We start from the raw sequence: 18,882 nt of genomic DNA, 5'->3' as shown, positions 1-18,882 counted from the left end.
TGAAATCAAGACAATGAAGAATCAAAATAAGAGTAGCAAAAAATATTATTGTAATAAACATAATTTTTGTATTTTATATAAATCAGTAAGCAGGTAATTTGGTACGATATTTTATCTTGATTATTTTTTCAAATTATATGCTAATTGTATAATATTTGTATAATATTTCTTATATTCTGTAATATTTATATATAATATATTTTATTTATATTATATATTTTTTTATGTAGTGTAATGTACATAGAGATATAAACATATAGAATGACATACACATATACACAAGTTGGATATATAATATATATGTTAAATAATATATAAATTGTTTAATATGTATATCATATTCTATACAATTTTAGAAATACATTGAAATTAAGTAATAAATGGCATATAATATATAATAGAAGAGATAGGAAGTACAGACTTAGGGATGATATTCAAGCTGCTCCTGATGAATTTGTTTTTTATTCAGTACTTAATACTGATATTATTATGGCACAAGGAGTAGCTGCAAGTATGGTAAGAAATAAGTTAATAAAAAAGTTAAGATATATTTTAATCTTTTATAATATTAAGCATGAATATAATTTTCAAGTATTTATAATGTATTATTGATCTCAAAATATAAACATATTATAAAATTAGTGATATAAAATAATGAATTGTAATTCAGCTTTAGTACTTAAAATATTTATTTATAGATAACACGTAGTATACTGGCACTTTATAATAAATTAGTAGCAGATCGGACAAAAAATCCATACATTAAGCAATGGCAAAAATCTGGGTGAGTTTAAATTAATATTTTAATATTTAAGTTTTTCTTTCTTTTTTTGTAATGTAATCATTTTTGTACATTTAATGCCAATATGTTTTCAATGTAGCTTGAAGAAGAAATTAAACGTATTTTTTCTCTTTTAATATATTTATCATAAATATGTACATGTACATGTTTTTTAATTACATTTATAGAGAAAATATAATTGTTTTACGAGGATACAATCATAAACATTTAAAATATCTGGAGAGAGAAGCGGAATTTACGGCTCTCGGTAAACATGCTATTTATCACCGATGGCGTCACAGTCGTATAATTTGTGCATTATCGGTATTCGGCCGAAAGGGAGAAATTGAAGATATCTTCGATGGGCTCTTTCATTTATAATAGTGGTAAACAGACATTTCTTTAACAATTTTTAAATTTAAGACTTTTTTTATTTATAGATTTTAGTAACAACGCATTAATTGTACATTAAAGACACTCTCTTTACAATTGAATTGAAATTTAACATGATATTAATGTGTTTTTGTACATATACAGCTTATTCATTTTATTTATCATATATTCTCCTACATTGGTAGCTGGGAGATGCTTGATATTTACAAATATTTCTAATTATAATATTCATATAGATACATATAATTTATATTTACAGAAATATTCAATTATTTCTGATGGAATTTATGTCATTTATTTGATAACTTTTATTACAAATGAAGGAAGTTTTCATCGTTTTAATAAGAACATGGAAAGAATACCAATTCCGTCTCGCTTGGTATCGCAAAGAATTTACCGATCGTGTTTTTTTAGAGAAGACGACGGGTGCCTCGGTCGCGCAGAGGGTTTCACGAGTATTCTCCCCAGACGAAGGGCGCGTTACGCATACTCGGCGAGCGGGCAATGAAGGAAGTAAAGGACACGTTTAAGCGCAAAAGGTTGCGTGTAAAGGCAGGCGCCACGCCCGCCCCTCCATCCACGGCGCGGCCGCAGAGGGGGCGTCGGAGGAGAATGGCTGGCGCAGCCGCCCGCCGCGTTTTATGCAACCAGTCTTGCTTCGGAGCGAGCGAATCCACTGCTCCGGCTTTTGACAGACGGGGTAACGTGTGCAGTGCCATCGGTATTGTCTGTCGTTGTCTGTCGGCCGTGTCTCTCAGCCGTATCGTGCGTCCATACGATTGGTAACGTGCTCGCGGCACCTCGGCGAGGATACACCGGCCCAACGATCCGGTTTCTCGCCGTACTTTTGAGACAGGTCGCGACGGGGCCTACACCTCCACGAGAGCCTGACATAATATCATACGCCGTCTGTTTTTCCGCGCACGCTGATTTTCGCCGGCGAGCGAGCGAACGAGCGGATTCAGCGTGCCTTGAACGACGAGGCGACGAGGCGGTGTCGCCTCGCACAGAGCTGCGCCGCACGTACGATTCACGATCGCACCCTATAGTGGTACGGTGTGGGCTCGTGGTCCGCCAACGGAGTGTCAGTGCGACGACGGTCGGTTGGTGTGCTGACACACGGGTGCATTATCCACGACTGTGTGTGCGTGCATATATGTGCGTGACGTGTGCGTAAAGGCGAGAGACCGACGACGGCGAGCGCACGAGATAAAGAGAGAGGGACGGGCCGACCAGCGATGCGGCCGTGAATCCTCGATACGTGGCTGCGCTCACGCCGCGCGTATTTCGCGCGACACAATACGAATACAACGATAACGATAACGACGACGACGACGACGACAACGACGACGACGACATCATCGGCCGGGAGGCTCCGACAGAGAGAGGCGCGTTCTCGCACGCGTTGCGAATTATCACGCATTTGCGTAACTGCAACGCGTCTTCTGACAGGTTCCTAGCTCGGTCGACTTCTTCGACCTCTTCCTCGTCGTCACTATGGCGGACGACGAGGTTCTCTTCGACGATGTTTACGAGCTCTGCGAGATTATCGGCAAGTGAGTACGAGAATCCGAGAGAGAGAGAGAGAGAGAGAAGAGAGCGCGACGCTCTAGATAGATAGAGAGAGATGTAAGGATGTACTGCGCGAGAGAGAAAGCGTGATGCGATTGGATGAACGACGGTGGGCGGAGGTACTTGAGTGTGTTGATCGTATGCGTCAGTGTGTGCATGCGTTGCGCGCGCGTCTGCGCGTATGTGGACCTCGTTGAATAGAGGGATAATGCCTATACGTGCACAGAGGGCTCGTATATAGCTCGGTGTGATACAGAACGAGTGAGTAACGATGCTAGAGTAGGGGAAAGAGATGCTAGTCGAGTGAGGAAAACGAGTCGGACGTCGCATGTGCAAGTTCCTGTCTGCTTCCACCTTCGTCGAATTCTCTCTAGCAACTCGACCCGCCACCCAATTTGCTTGCAAGGCAAATAAAATTGTATCGTTTCTCTTTTTTCTTCTACACTATACTACTGTACAGTTAAATTTGTATGTGCAATACCCTACCCTGTTTGTTAGCTGTTAATGAATCAATTGTAATTGATTTGACAGTACATTTGAATTGACAGTACATTTGAAACATTGGTATGTTATTGTTTTGTTAAATAATACGTCAAAAAATGATATATTTTTTATTGCTCTTTATATGCTGTTTTGTCTCTCAAATTTGAATTTGATTTGTTTGTTATGAAAAAAAACAGCTAAATTTTAAAATATATTACATAAATTAAGTAAGATAATAATGCACAAAATTGATAATGCACTTATTTCAATAAGGTTCGATTAAGTTACATCTCTTTCGAAATAAACGGTTTAATTGGCATATTGGCAACAACTCATTCGTCTATCAGGTTTACCTGTCAATAAACCATTTATTTAGGCTCTTACGTGTCCAAGCTTTTTCCAATTCGCCCAGGAAACAAGATTATTGCACAACTCGGAAAGAAAAATAAAAACATTAAAATATGTATTTCTATAAAAGCAGAATGAGAAACGTAAATACTTGAAAAATATAATAATTAAACTAAATATCAATTTATCTAAAGCTCGAAGAAAAAATTCTGAAGAATTATAAGTTTTTTTAATATGAGAGTCGTTGGATATTTATAAATCTCTACATCGTATCTGTTCAGAAATCTAACACATAAAGGGCCTTAAAGATAAATTTATAAAGAGGTTGTATCCGTATTGATCTATAAAGTGCCCCAAAGAATAGATATTAGAATTTATATATATAGCCACAATTTTAAAACACAAGTGAAAAAACTTTCTTTAACATTTATTTACAAAAATCTTAAATGTTCAATGAAATATATATAAATATATACATTATTTCATATTTGGTTGAAATATATTAAAAAAATAATATTACAAATTTACTACACTTAAAATAATATTAAAACAATAATACAAGAATTAATTATTTATAGGATCACAATAATTATCTATCGATAAAGCTAATCCATGAAGATGTATTTTTCAACGATAAAAAATTAGAAATTTACACGACGATTTAATTATAATTCGAAACTTTTAATAGTTTTGGGTACCTATATTAGTAATGATCGATTCTATTGAAACGGTTTATTTAATCTACAGAAAGACTATAGTTTGAAAAGCAGAGATTGCTGTCACAGAAACGCAATTTCGTTTGTATCGGAAGCCAATACTTGATTTATCATTCAATTGGCTAACCTTCATACCAAAATAATACACGTCACCAACTGTGACTAAAATACGTATAACAAAGGCGTAGCTATTTGATGATCATCAACTTATGACTTATTTATTCTCAGTCTAAACTATTTATAACTTGCAATTATCGTGTTTCTATAAACAGTATACAGTAGTTTATTGTCTTGCACTCTCTTCATTTAAATACCATACATTTTTTGGATTTATATTAGATAACTTTAATTAATCTATTTTCTTTCTAGACATTAAACAAGTATGTTATATAACAAGCTATATAGCGTGTGTGTACATATAGAAATTGAGTGCTAATATTTTTTAAAAAATTATATTTAATTTTAAATGTTACTTCATATATTAAAAAAATTATGAAAGAAATATTTATAATTATTTTAGAAATTTTAATTTTATTATAAATAATTTTATGTATAATTATTTAATAAATTTTAATTATTCATATTTCATACAGCGTAGAATATTGCAGCAACATCGTAATATTGCTGCAATGTTCTGTGCTATTGGATACGTGTGTGCCACAATTGTTATTAAAATATTCATTAATTTTTTTTTAAATAGACATGTTAATTATTATTAAAATATACATGTAATTTTTTTAAACAGACATATTTATATACAAAATTAAAATCTTGTAATATTTTTTAGTACTATCATTAACATATTATTAGACGTTATCATCTCAAACTTATCAGTATGACATATAAATTTACATTATCTTAACGTTAATGATATGTTCTATTTTAAGTTCTGTCCTTGTATAGTAATAGATTTTCTCGTATCTAGAAGGAAAATAAGTAATATACACTATACTAATATACTATTCGTGATATTCTTGCAATAGAGACCATTTTTTAAGGCATGCTTATTCAATCACTCAGTATTTGCCTAAATTTAATTTGAATATTACAAATTTGATTAAGAATTTTGATAAAACAATATTAATATCGCGACTTTCATGATCGAAATTGGTAAACTCACAAATTAAATTATACTCGTGAAGAAATTAATTAGAAGAATATATAAAATAAATTTTAACATTTTTTTCCTAGGGGAAATTTTTTTAAGATTATGATTAATATGTAAAATTGTTTTTTTAACGAAAAAATTTGTAATTTTCTGATTATATGTAAAAATCAATTTCTCGCTGTTATTATTTCCAGAGAAAGTTTTATTATGTATAAGTAGAAACATTTTTTCGCATGACTAGTGCAAAATTTCAATGGGGACAGTTTGAAAATCATCACACATATATACCTACATGGATTACATCAATTAATCTCTGTATAGCGTTATCGAGAAGTGCTTTCTTCGTTCGTTACAGTTAATTAAAGTTGCACAGTTGACGCTCTTTTCTATGTCAATTGAACTTAAATGCTGTAAGAAACGGTTCTTTGAAAGTCTTCCTTTCAATTGAATGTTATGTTTCATGCCTCATATTTAAGATATCCTAAAGCGCAGATATATAACAGCGATATTTTCCGTTTTTTTATTTTGCTTTTAATTTTAATTTACTTTACTTTTTACCTTTAATTTTAATTCTTACTTTCAATTTCTCTTAATTTACTTTAACTTAATTATTTTTATTTTTATTTAATTTATTTTACTGTAACTACAGTAATGTACCATTTTCTGTAATTTATCATTTTCTTTAAAAATGATCAATCTCTTGCCATACAGTCAGTATCTTATAATACATTTCAAAATTAAGTAAATATTTAATATCTTTTTTTTGTTAATTCGTAAAAGACAATGTTCATGAAAAATATAACAACTAATATAAATTCATGCGTGATTGAATTTTTGAATTATATTATCGATAATATTGTATTATTTGTGAAACTGAGAGAGAGAAATAATTAAAAATAAATAAAAATACACATGCGCGTGCGCAATGGTAGATGCATATGAATATAAAAATATAGAGTTAAAAATATTAATATTACATATATTTCTATAGAAACAGTATAAACAATTAATAAGTAAAAATCAACTGTATATCTTGAAAGTTGTGGATATAGAAAAGGAATTATTGAACACATACATAAGACTTTTCGATCCTTTTATGTCGTTGCCATCTTGCTGAAGAGCGAAAGCACCGAGAAATCCTCAGAACATTCAGACAGTTTTAAATCTCGATGTAGACACGTACAAGGCGAGATACAAGATGGCACGCTCTGTTTTTACGATTCTCGTCCTACTTTTCATTTCTCTCGTACAAATCCTCGGTTAGTGGATCTTATATACATACACACACACACACACACACACACACACACACACACACACACACACACACACACACACACATGTCCGCTGTGTATATATATTCTTAGAAAAAAAGATAAATTCTTATTGACAGAATTGTCCTTGAATTTAATTACATGAGCCGACTTTATATGTCGGATTTATTTTTGGCTTGCTATCGCACGATATATTATTTCATATCTAAATAATGGCATTAAAATAAATATCAAGTGCGCAAAAATTAAATAAATGAAAAATTTTAATTACAAAATTGATACATCTTATATACATGTCCGCTGGGTATAAATATTCTTATAAAAAAAAGATAAATTCTTATTGATGGAATTGTCCTTGAATTTAATTACACAAGCACGATATATTGTATCATATGCAAATAATAAAATAATGGCATTAAGACAAACATCAGGTGTGTGCAAAAATTAAATTAAATAAATGAAAAATTTTAATTACAAAATTGGTAGATCTTATATACACGTCCGCTGGGTATATTCTTATAAAAAAAGAGATAAATTCTTATTAGTGGAATTGTCCTTGAATTTAATTATACAAGCACGATATATTGTATCATATGCAAATAATGATATTAAGACAAATAGGTCAATCATGTGCAAGAATTAAATTAAATAAATATTGATTACAATTTTGATTACAAAATTAGTAGATCTTGTATACATGTCCGCTGTGCATATAAAATATTCTTATAAAAAAAGATAAATTTTTAATGGTGAAATTATCTTTGAATTTAATTGCATTAGTTGACTTTGAATTTTTTTCGAATAACAAAGTTATTTTTGGCTTGCTATCGCACGATATATTGTTTTATATGCAAATAATGACATTAAGACAAATATCAGATGTGTGCAAAAATTAAATAAATGAAAAATTTTAATTAATAAAAATGGCAATTGATATTTCAATCATACATTAAAAAGAATTATGGCGTTATATTTTAGAAGATACTTGGACAAATGTGAAAGAAGAAAGGCAAAGGCCGTTTTTATAATATTTTAAACAAATGAGAAAATACAATTTATTAATTAATTTGCAAGACATATTTGATATTTTATTTTTAAATTAATATTTAAATTACATTTAGTTGGAAAATTGCGTTCTATCTTTTAGTGTGTAATAACATTTATCGTAATATAAATCATTGGCCATATGATGCACTCCGAATTAAATTTTATAAAATATTTGTATTTCTTTTTTTTACTATAAAAATATTGAATTATAGAAATTGTAGTTAAATTGTAACATTTTTATTATCATTGCAAAATTATTTTGAGGCATAATAAGCATAAATCATGATTTTTTGTTATTTCATATGTCATTTATTAAAAACATTCTAAGAAACAGAAAGTTACAAATTCCGCAAGTTTCATTTTTTTATCATTATTTATTATTTATTATATATTCTTTATTAAATATTCTTTTATTATCTATATTGCATCATTACTTATTGTAATGTTAATAAATTAATATTTTAATTATATATATATATATATATATATATATATATATATAAATACATGAAACGATCTTCTAGAAATAGTTTTGCTCTGTGATATATATATATATATATATATATATTATTTATAGCGCACGTATGTAACATCTCATCTATATCTCATACATATATTCAAAATATTATATTTTAGTGATATTCTGACTTTTTTTAGAAAATAGTTCTCGTCAAACTTTTTCTTTTGTCTACAACATTCACTACATACATTCATTTCGTTTCTCGGTCTGTAAAAATGCAGTATTTCTTGTCTGAACAAGTTTTCTTGCAAAGTTATGTCATAGGTATAAGCGCTTTAAATCTTTAACTTTTCGAAATAAAGCTTGTTTTATGTTACTGAGATAAAGCTTGTCTTGAATTTGCATATAATTTCAGCGTTTTTAGTAATGTGTGACATGTTAATATATTGGTGCGATTCATATTTTAATACAATATGAGAATAATGTTTCTAAAGCAATGATAAAATCTAGATAAGAAATTGCTACAGTTACTAATTTATGTCTGCACATATCATTTTAATAATTTATTATTCTTAAGACGTTTCGTATTCTCGTTGGAATTTAGCCAATCGACATATAGATCATTGCAGTGCAGTATTATTTTATGGAAATTTTATCTGATTTCTTATCATGCTGAATCTAAATATATTTATGATCAAGTATAATTAAATATCTATATAACAAGATATCGACATGTGCACTTTTGCTCATATAAATATTAATATAAATCATAATATTTTCTCTCAATATTCATTTCAAAAATTGACAATACATTTCGATATTATCCACAATAAATTACTAACGCGTTTGTATCCAGCATTTTAAACACATGATGTTTTTTTCCTATTATCGACACCTCGCTCATATCGAAGATAAAGTATGTGCTTAGTATGTTCAGTATCGTAAGGTGTCGTTACTTCGACTTATAAAGATTTATGTTGGACCTATATCATTCTATTCTATGTACATTCCATAGTGTTACAATGTTGCAGTCCGTTCTCACATTGACAAATTTTATTTATTTACATTATTTTTTAATTTCTCGTTATTTTTTTAATTTTTCGATTAAATAAATATTTTAAACATATATCAACTTAAAATAAAATCAATTTGTCACAATTATAAATTTTATTCTTTCGTACTTCTAAGAGACACGATTAGGCGGAATCAAGTATGATTCACTTGTATCACATTAGAATACTAATCACATCGAGCTCCGGTACCACGAGCACCGCCTTCCGTAGGTCAGCGACGCTGCAGGCATAGGAGATGCCGGCCACGATATTACGAGGTCTCCAATCTAGCCACTTGATCTTCTCGCTGATATCCGTACAGAGAAATACATCGTCTGTAACCGACTTGATGAACGGATCGTTGAGGCCTACAAATGCCGTACCCTGCTTGCTCAATGGATCGTAGATGACTTTCCAATAGAACTTGGGTGCGGACATGATTGCACCCTCGGCATGCAGGTGTACAGGTTGCTGTTTGCCATGAATGTCCTCCATGGTCATCTGACCGTGCACCCCCGTATAAACGTCGAGATCCAAACGGCGGCTGGCAGCGAAGCGTCTGATGCTGCCCTCCAGTAAATTCCAATTACCACCGTTAAAGGACTGCCACTGAGGTGCAGTATTTAAGTACCAAAAAGTTGCCCGCTGCAAAGTGCCGTAAATGAAGTCCGCTTTAGCGGCCAGATGACCGCGGGAGAGGAATTGCACCGACTTTTTCAATCGTTTTTGAGCTAACTCGGTCGAATTCAGAATTTTACCGAGTGTGTCTAACTGGGTTTCAAATTTGTATAGATGATCTATATCTATCCCAGGATAAAATTTTCCCGCTGAAAAGAACGGTCTGAAACATGCAATCAATAACAAATATGAACATTATTTTCATAATATTATGAATAATATACATTTTTCTCTAAAAAAGAGAGAATAATTGTATTTTAATATACATATAATCAAAATTATAGAAAAAAGATAAAAGAGAACGTTATATCGATCGTATGTTACAATATATAATTCTAATCAGGATATTGTTTTAACATCATTAATATATTAATATATATATTAAATATTATAACAAGAAATGGATGATTTTCTGATTAATGAAATATTAATAATAGAGATATTAATATCATATTCAGAATCGATTAGCGTTCGTTTATCAGAAGGATAGCCGATCTTACCTAGGATAGTTCCTTTGATAGCTTCCGATCATTTTTGACATCTTGAACTTTGTATAGTATGTCGTGTATGTTTTGTCATCGCGGCATAATTCAATAGTGCGGATGAAAGTGCCGCTTACGTTGAAACCAATCTCGATAGGACTGTGTCTGTCAAGACAAGGTGGCGAATCCATGTACTTGGCATAATGTTCGGGTTGAAATTTGCAAACTAAGGATGAGAAATTGTGGCGAACTTCATTTACGTCAAACACCTTATCCTGTACGCAAATTGCCTTGACCTCATTACCCCAACTTCTGTTTTTAAGGTAATTGTCTTTGCCTGGGCATGCCAAGTAAATGAAGTCGTTTGTTGGTATACTTAGGGTTCCATTATCGTCATCCGGATACCAAATGGTCGCATTTTTGGCGACCCGTTTCAAGAGCAAAGGTTGAGGCTCGTTAAGATCGCCATTGTTATATCCTGTAGAGATCCCACAATCGTCACCTGAGAATATCGTTATCATAAATATTTGTAACATACTACTGTAAATTGATGTTCGCGCGAACGACTTGCGCAGTGATGTGTGAAACAGTCAAATGATTTACCAGAGTTATATGCTATCACTAAAGAGTTATATGCGAGAAGCGCAATGACCGCCAACATGTTAGCATCCGAGTAACAACCGTACATTTAAAACCTGTTTCCCTCTCTTTGATCGATTTTATACTCGCCGACCAGTTATATACCTATCCAATAATCTCCGATGAAATGTTGATTTGATTATCAATTGTCGTGAGATAACATTATCTACACACAAATCCGTTATACGAAAACGAATATTGAAATGTAGAGATAAGCTTCATTATTTGCTCATATATTTCAGATCGATTCATGTGAAAAATAATGCATCAATTTAATGCACATTTAAGTAACATGTAACTGATAATGAAATAATGCACATATAGTACTATTGTTACAAAATATTAATTGACAAACATTGCTATGAAATGTGTTCATCATATTATTAAAGATAAGTCAATATCTCTTATCGGAAGTGACTGAATCTGTTGAAGAATTTAGATCTGTACATAAAAGTAATATTGCATAATGCATACAAAATATGCATGAATCTATATGAAATTCACTATAAATAGTTTTAACGGAAAAAATAAGGAAAAATATTTTTTTGATTTTTTGGGAGAGATTTTTTTCTTTGTGAATATTTGATTATACATATAAAGCTATTTTTTCAAAACTTTTACATTCGACATTGTATTCTTATATGTATAACTTCTATATAAAAATTCTATTTTTATTAAATTTATTTTAGATTTTATTAAATTTATTTAAAATTTAAGAATAAAATGTCCCATTAATGATATTTTAAAACAAATTTTTATCGACACTTTAAAAGACGTAAAGCTATTTTTTTCCTCGTTAATGTCTTCATGTTTTTATTAAAGATTGTTTATAGATTTATTGAATTTTTTTAACTAACATAAGAAAAGATACACTTCGTATATTTCAGATTTATCAAATGTATTTTTAACTTTATACACACACACACACACACACACACACACAGAGTGTCCCCAATTTAAACGTCAAAACTTTGGGAGCGTGTAGAGGATCGATAAACTAAGAAAAAAGATCCTTTCGAGATTTGCGCGTTTTTGCTCCATTTTAGAGAAAATCACAAAAGAAGAAGTAAAAAAAGTTATCATTTTTTTCATTTATTTATTCATATTATCATCCATCTTATCTTAGTGAAGATACTGTTCAAAATGTTGGCCTCTTTTAGAAATGCAAGCATTACATCTATCACTGACCGCTCTAATTGCAGTTAGACATTGTTCTGGTGATATTTGCTATCTTTCTCCTTCTCATACGAAAAGAATGTAAACAAACAAAGGAATGAATGTTTATTTCTTTTGTTTGTTTGTTCTTTCTCCGTTATTTCTTAGTTATTCCTTAGTTATGAATTAGTATTGAGATCCTGAGTAAATCTTAAGTGATCTTGATGTAATGCTTGCAAGCTACAAGAGCCCAATATTTTGAACAATATCTTCACTAAGATAGATGATAATATGAATAAATAAGTGAAAAAAATGATAACTTTTTTATTTCTTCTTTTGCGATTTTCTCCAAAATGGAGCAAAAACGAGCAAATCTCGAAAGAACTTTTTTCTTAGGTAACTTTTATCGGTCCTTTACATATTCTCGAAGTTTTGACGTTTAAATTGAGAACACCCTGTATATTTGTGTGATATCTCCGCGTAATAAATAGCGGTTCTAAGCCTTTTGTTTCATGTCAATTCGATTATTTATCATACGGATCGTTAACACTTATTTATTATCCGTAGTAAACATGCGATATTATGTATATATACCAACTTAATCTATATGAATTCAAAAGTAAGAAGAAGATTTACTTGCAATCAGAAATTAGTATAAATGATTTTATTTGGGACTGACATTAATAGAAAAGATGTAATGTCACGATCATTTTGTTTTTGATGTCACGATCATTTTGTTTTGGATTGATTCTAAAATTGTCATGATGCTATAAATTGTTATTAATTTGCTTGTGAATGTTGTTGTCTTATGCAAACTTATATATGTAAATTTTACTGTTTTGCGATTACAGCTATTATATGCAGAGACATATTAAATTGTTCGAAACAGGAGAATATCTAATTAGATTAATTTGAATGTATTCTGATTCTAACACGCACGCGCATGTATTATCGACATAGTAAGATACATAATATGATAAGTGCATATAAATATTATTATAACATATATATCAATATAGTATTAAATTAAATATCTTCTATAATTTTAAGATAAAATTATCTTTTAAGGAGAACTATCATAAATTTAATGAATATTATCTGATAAAAAATTAATAATAAGTCTCAGTAACAAACTTTAAGTCTAACTGCAAATAATGAATGATTTATAATGACGATGCATAAAGAGAGAGAAAAAAAACAATATAATATCAGTGCAATGGTGTGGTTTTGATTTAAATAGAACCGAGTAATTGTCACTTAAACATCATTTCGGTTATAGCATATATGATCTGTACGTGTCGATAAGAGTAACTGCAGAAACTATTCTTGATGTAAAACTGAATAGTTTGATGAGAACCGTCGACACAAAAGATATTTTAGTAAGTCAAACGAACACTTGAACATCTCACAAACACCCATGTATTAGGAATGTTATTTATTTCTGGCTTCCACTAACAATTCCATTTAATACTTTTAATTCTATTCCTTTCCTTTTCCATACGCAAAGAATTAACGCAGAGAAATGTCCGTTTATCTATAAACATAATAAATGCGATTATTTTTACTTTTTCTTTATGTAAAAATTAAAGCTAAAGACATATTGAGAGAACAACTTTCTTTTTTTTTAATCTGTATACGTGCCGCTTATGGTTAAGATAGAGAATGAGCAATCTATATTTCATAATGTATACATATATGCTACGTGGCTTCAGTATCGCATAAATGAATGAAGCTGGAATGTTAATTTCGAACAAACGTATGATTATGTATTCTCGCATTGAATACTATATTCGTAAGCGAATATCCGACATCCAATTATGATAAATTTGAACTTTATCAAACACAATGAGTAAAAGCTTTTGAATGGAAATAAATAAATCGATATTAGAATATTTGCAGATTGTTTCTAAATAAAATATAACATATTAAAATATTATATATATATATATATATATATATATATATATGTAAGAATAGTCTTATATATGTTTATATTTATATTTATATTTACAAAATATATTGCAACGCATAAAATTATGATATTTATTAGAATTACAATGAATATTCGGCTATTTATTCGGTATTCCGCAATATTTTTTGATATTCTGCAATTTTATTCGCAATATATTTATTATCGAATATCAATTTATTCAGCCGAGAATCGAATATTTTTAAATGTCCAAATTGAAGGAAATAGTAAAATTGTAGAGTTGCAATAGTATTATATGTTCGGCATACCGAATATTAGGTCATCCTGTTACTATTTCCTTCATGGAGTCATGCTATTACTATTTACTACATATTTCCTTCAATTTGGACATTTAAAAATATATTCAGTATTCGAATACGGAAAGTAGTAAAAATAGATAAAATATTCTGGACAGACAGAATATCGAAGTATTCGGATAAATATTCGTTACAATTCTAATATTTATACATTCAATCTAACTAATATATAAAATATTAAGACATAATACAATTTTTTGTGTCTTCTCTTTTATATGTACGTACATTTATAATCATATATATATATATATATATATATATATATATATTTATCTTTAGAAACAAAATCTATTTTTGAAAAATAATGGAAAAATATTAGTATATTACAATATTATTTTTATCTTAATACTTTATTTTATGAACATGATGGTATATTTTATTAATCCTACAAAAAACAATTTTTTTCTAATTGTTAATAAACTAAATAAATTAGATGATAAATCAACAATTTGAATGCAGCATCCAGTCAATAGCATGTTTAATTTAATTATGGTTTGTAAGCCTGTGATGTTATCATCTATCTAAAATTTCAAACAATTATAATAATTGCCGCTTTAAAAATCAAAATTCTGTATGACAACTTGGATCTGTAAAGCGCTCTAAATGCCTTCAATGTAACTTGTACCAATTAGGGAGGGCAAAGTTCAATTATGATAGATTCGAGATCTAATTTACAATGACTAAAAGGTTAAATAGAGTGCCATTTGACAATCGTGAGAACTTGTTCACTACTGACTTATCTTTACTAATACGTCATTTAAAAAAAAATACTATTTACATAGGTCACATATAAATAAAATGATACTTAACAAGATATAAAACTGTAGTACTCAATAAGTTAATTTCATTTATTTTTTTTATTATACATAAGATATTAAAAAAAGTAGATAGATAAAATTATATATAACATATGTCACATTAAAAAAATAAAAAAATCTCAGAGGGATATTCTTTTACAAGAGAAAAATCGGTGGTTTGAATGTAGGTCGCGATAGTATTTGACCTCTTCCGGAAAGTGACGAGATGTCAATAACTTCTCATAAAAGGCGGATTACGCTGCCAATCGCTTTATGAAGATCTTAAAGCACTCAAGAACCGTCTTGTAAGAGAGCTTTTAACAACGAAAAACGAAGGTTATAGATGTAGTATATAGTAACACGCGCGCGTTTGCGGATATTCCACTTGTATGTATCTGTGTATCTGTGTATTACAGCAAAAGATTTACATAGGCACACTTTAAAGGATTACATTGATTTTATGACTTAGGATTGTATCGAGAAATATAAACACACACACACACACAATAAATGCACAATACAATTACATGACTATAATCTTCGTAAAATAATATTAATATTAATATACAAGAGCAAAAATAAATTCTCATTACAATTGACATTATTAATTATGTATTCAAAATAATGTGTTACATGTATCCAATATATATAATTAATTATTATTATATCTAATTTATAATTTATTAAATTTCATATTGAATATTGATAAATACTTTCTTTGATGTTATTTTCAGATTTGATGTCATTTTAGATTAAGATTATATTTGTATACAAAAATATTTTACATTAAACACATTATTTCACACATTTAAAAAATTATTAAATATAAATAGATGATTTCAATAATTTATTATAATTATTTAAGAAAGTTTAAAATAATTAATTACAATGTTTGTGTTGAGTAATTATTATGATATATAACAATAATATTAAATGTGACTGTTAGTATATGTCATGACTACAGTTTGTTATTATGAATTAAAGTTAGAAATATTAAAAAGATAGACAATTAAAAATATTTAATAATATTAATTTTGGAAGAAAAGTTAATAATAATAATAATTTAATATAATAAATAATAATTAATTTTAATTTAATAATAATAATAAAATAATTTAAAAAGAATTAATTTATTAGTTGTTTAATATATATATATATATATATATATATATATATATATATATAAACCGCAAAGACAGTCTCTTTTTCAATAAATTATAAAGGTAAAACCTATTAAAATTTTATTATTCAAAATATTTGGCCATCTTTAAATAGTTTATTTGTTTTTTATTATATACTTCGAAAATATCCGTTCGCGTATATCGATTGAATCGAGGATAAAATTAGCTTTGTAAATGTTGAAAACAAATAATATAGAGAATAGAAAAAGTGAAATTTCTAACAAAAAATAAATTTAAACCATAAATGTTTTTGTGTTATAGAAATATGATAAAAGCGGGATTTTGTACAATATATTTATATTTATAATAATTTGTACGTAAAAGTGTGTTCTCGATATGATGATGTATTGTCATTATACGTACCGCAGGAACAGATGTTTACGCGAGATGCTATACGCACGACATTGTGGGTTTTCACGAATTCCATGAATGCGTGCATGGTTATCATTCGATGGATAATCGAGACCGTTATCGAGTTTAACCCCTAAGTATAGATCTGATCGTATGACCTACTCATGTTCCTATACATCACACACATTCACAGAGACTGCTCGTTCATAGATTACCTATCTTGTATAGAGAACAGAGAGATTAGTAGACAGATATTGCTCCCTTTCTCTATGCCTATTAAATATGCAATATACAATATCTATAGAATATCTTTAGAAACTGAATTGTCTATATGTATGTGAAAATTAACAATTTTTCAAATATAAATGCTATCGCGCGCATGTATTTTGTTTCTTTAATTATTATTCTTAAAGTATAAATTGATAAACAATTTTGTCTTAAAATATTGACGAAGATTAGCTATTTTCTTAATATTCATCTGTTTATGTGTTTCAATTTTTATTTATATAAAGTTTTTGAACAATAAAATAATCTGATGCGAAACTAACATCATGCTTAAATATAATAATATATTAGATTAGTAATATAGTATATTATTTATATTTTTCAGAAATAATTATTTTGTTACACATAATATTGTTCATTTTATATATATAAATGAGCAATAAATATTTTGAAATAAAAAGTATTGTATATTTAGCAAGAAATATTCATCAAAATTACTACTAAAAATATTATATTCTTATATTGAATCATTAGTTTGCCTTAAACTTATATTATTTTTTTTAATGTTTTATTTTTTTCGTTTTTAATTTTTAATTGAAGAAATTTCTAGTTTCTTCAACGAACTATGACCTATATTGACATTTTCTTTTTCTATATTTTCTTATATTTAATGTAAAAACTCCTGTAAAATTTTCATCTAGATGCATAGTATGGATGCAAAGGTAGTACATCAAAATTAGTACATGCATGCGTAGGAAAAATGGAGAGTCACAGCGCACGCGACATTTAAAAATGGCGTTAGGTCACCGGAAGGACGTGACCTTGGTCTATAAAGTGATGTCAAAGAAATCTCAAGATATTAATCCTTTAATATCCCGCCCCCCGGAACTTCAACATTTTATAACATCTTTATAAACTTCAAGGATTTTATTTGTTAATGTATTAAAATAAATAATATATAAACTTCATATTTTATATTTAGTATACATTGGAGCTAAATCTTATAAATAAATTTGCTAAAAAAAGAATAGATAATTATTAAAATATAAATTATACAAGAAAATAAGTTTCTGAGACAATCGTTTTTATACGGTAAATATTTATATACAAAAGGAATTTTAAAAAATTGTCTTCTCAATATATAAAATTTCTTCTATTTCTCTGTTTTGTAGTACTAAATATTATATTTAATTACCTGCGCTTATTAATTTGATTTCTTTTATTCGATTTACGAGTCCTAACAATACGCGTAATTCGTATTCGAGTAATTATTAGTGTTGACGTTTCGTCCGCATTGTTGCAGGGGACCATTCAGCGTCGTTCGGAAGTGCATTCATCGTCATACCGGGCAGATTTTCGCTGTAAAAATCGTCGATGTGGCAAAGTTCACTTCTAGCCCTGGGCTCAGCACTGCAGGTGAGTATGAATAGTGAATGGTACACAAGGGAAACATACCAACGCCAAAGGAAATAGCTGAAGTTGTCTTTCTCCGATTTTGAGTTTCAAACATATAGAAACAACGTAAAAGACACATATTTTTTTATATCCGACATAATGTGAAGTCTCAAAGACACACATAGTTGATTATATACGTTTTATTTTGATCAAATCTCTCTGGAACTTTAAGATGATAAAATTAGATTAAATATATATCTTTTTTTTTATTTTGAAGAACATTTTGTGATGCATATTCTTCACAATTTATTAATTACATTTATTGGATTATATTTTTTATAATTTTCTTGAAGAATTTATTGAATAAGTATGAAATATTTTTAATATTATGTTTTTAGCGTTTTCATATATATTTTATAATTTTCGTTTTTGGTTTTCGATTTTAGTTTTTGATTGTTT

At 28.9% G+C, this 18,882-nt stretch overlaps 2 protein-coding genes and 1 long non-coding RNA gene across 3 annotated transcripts in view; 1 reads left to right on the top strand and 2 right to left on the bottom strand.

Moving 5' to 3' along the window:
• Nucleotides 1-375: 375 nt before the first annotated feature.
• Nucleotides 376-18,882, top strand: part of LOC105255597 (peripheral plasma membrane protein CASK) — a 181,828-nt gene continuing 163,321 nt past the window's right edge. Inside the window, exons 1-5 of the mRNA XM_025413957.1 lie at nucleotides 376-516; nucleotides 699-784; nucleotides 970-1,167; nucleotides 1,589-2,730; nucleotides 18,332-18,444. Coding sequence (XP_025269742.1) covers nucleotides 2,672-2,730; nucleotides 18,332-18,444 — 172 coding nt within the window. The 5' untranslated portion in view covers nucleotides 376-516; nucleotides 699-784; nucleotides 970-1,167; nucleotides 1,589-2,671. The remainder of the gene's footprint in view (nucleotides 517-698; nucleotides 785-969; nucleotides 1,168-1,588; nucleotides 2,731-18,331; nucleotides 18,445-18,882) is intronic.
• Nucleotides 5,078-6,667, bottom strand: LOC109610329. Its single transcript, XR_002192757.1, has 3 exons — nucleotides 6,477-6,667; nucleotides 5,694-5,809; nucleotides 5,078-5,214 (listed from the first exon to the last, which is right to left on the bottom strand). It is a non-coding gene; the product is annotated as an uncharacterized LOC109610329 (long non-coding RNA).
• LOC105255598 lies at nucleotides 9,310-11,122 on the bottom strand. Its single transcript, XM_011264975.3, has 3 exons — nucleotides 10,998-11,122; nucleotides 10,413-10,896; nucleotides 9,310-10,075 (listed from the first exon to the last, which is right to left on the bottom strand). Exons 1-3 carry the CDS (start codon nucleotides 11,080-11,082, stop codon nucleotides 9,409-9,411), a joined length of 1,236 nt encoding a protein of 411 aa, XP_011263277.1. The 5' UTR covers nucleotides 11,083-11,122; the 3' UTR covers nucleotides 9,310-9,408.

This window comes from Camponotus floridanus, unplaced genomic scaffold (assembly GCF_003227725.1).
Source record: "Camponotus floridanus strain SB8 unplaced genomic scaffold, Cflo_v7.5 scaffold73, whole genome shotgun sequence".
Lineage (NCBI taxonomy): Eukaryota > Metazoa > Arthropoda > Insecta > Hymenoptera > Formicidae > Camponotus > Camponotus floridanus.
This window is presented reverse-complemented; position numbering and strand designations above follow the sequence as displayed.

Excerpts from the sequence above, each read along its gene's own strand:
- LOC105255598 (XM_011264975.3), bottom strand. The coding sequence starts at position 11,082 with ATGTACGGTTGTTACTCGGATGCTAACATGTTGGCGGTCATTGCGCTT. Across the intron at positions 10,897-10,997 it reads AGTGATAGCATATAACTCTG|GTGACGATTGTGGGATCTCT; the intron begins GTAAATCATTTG and ends CGATATTCTCAG. Across the intron at positions 10,076-10,412 it reads TATCAAAGGAACTATCCTAG|ACCGTTCTTTTCAGCGGGAA; the intron begins GTAAGATCGGCT and ends TGCATGTTTCAG.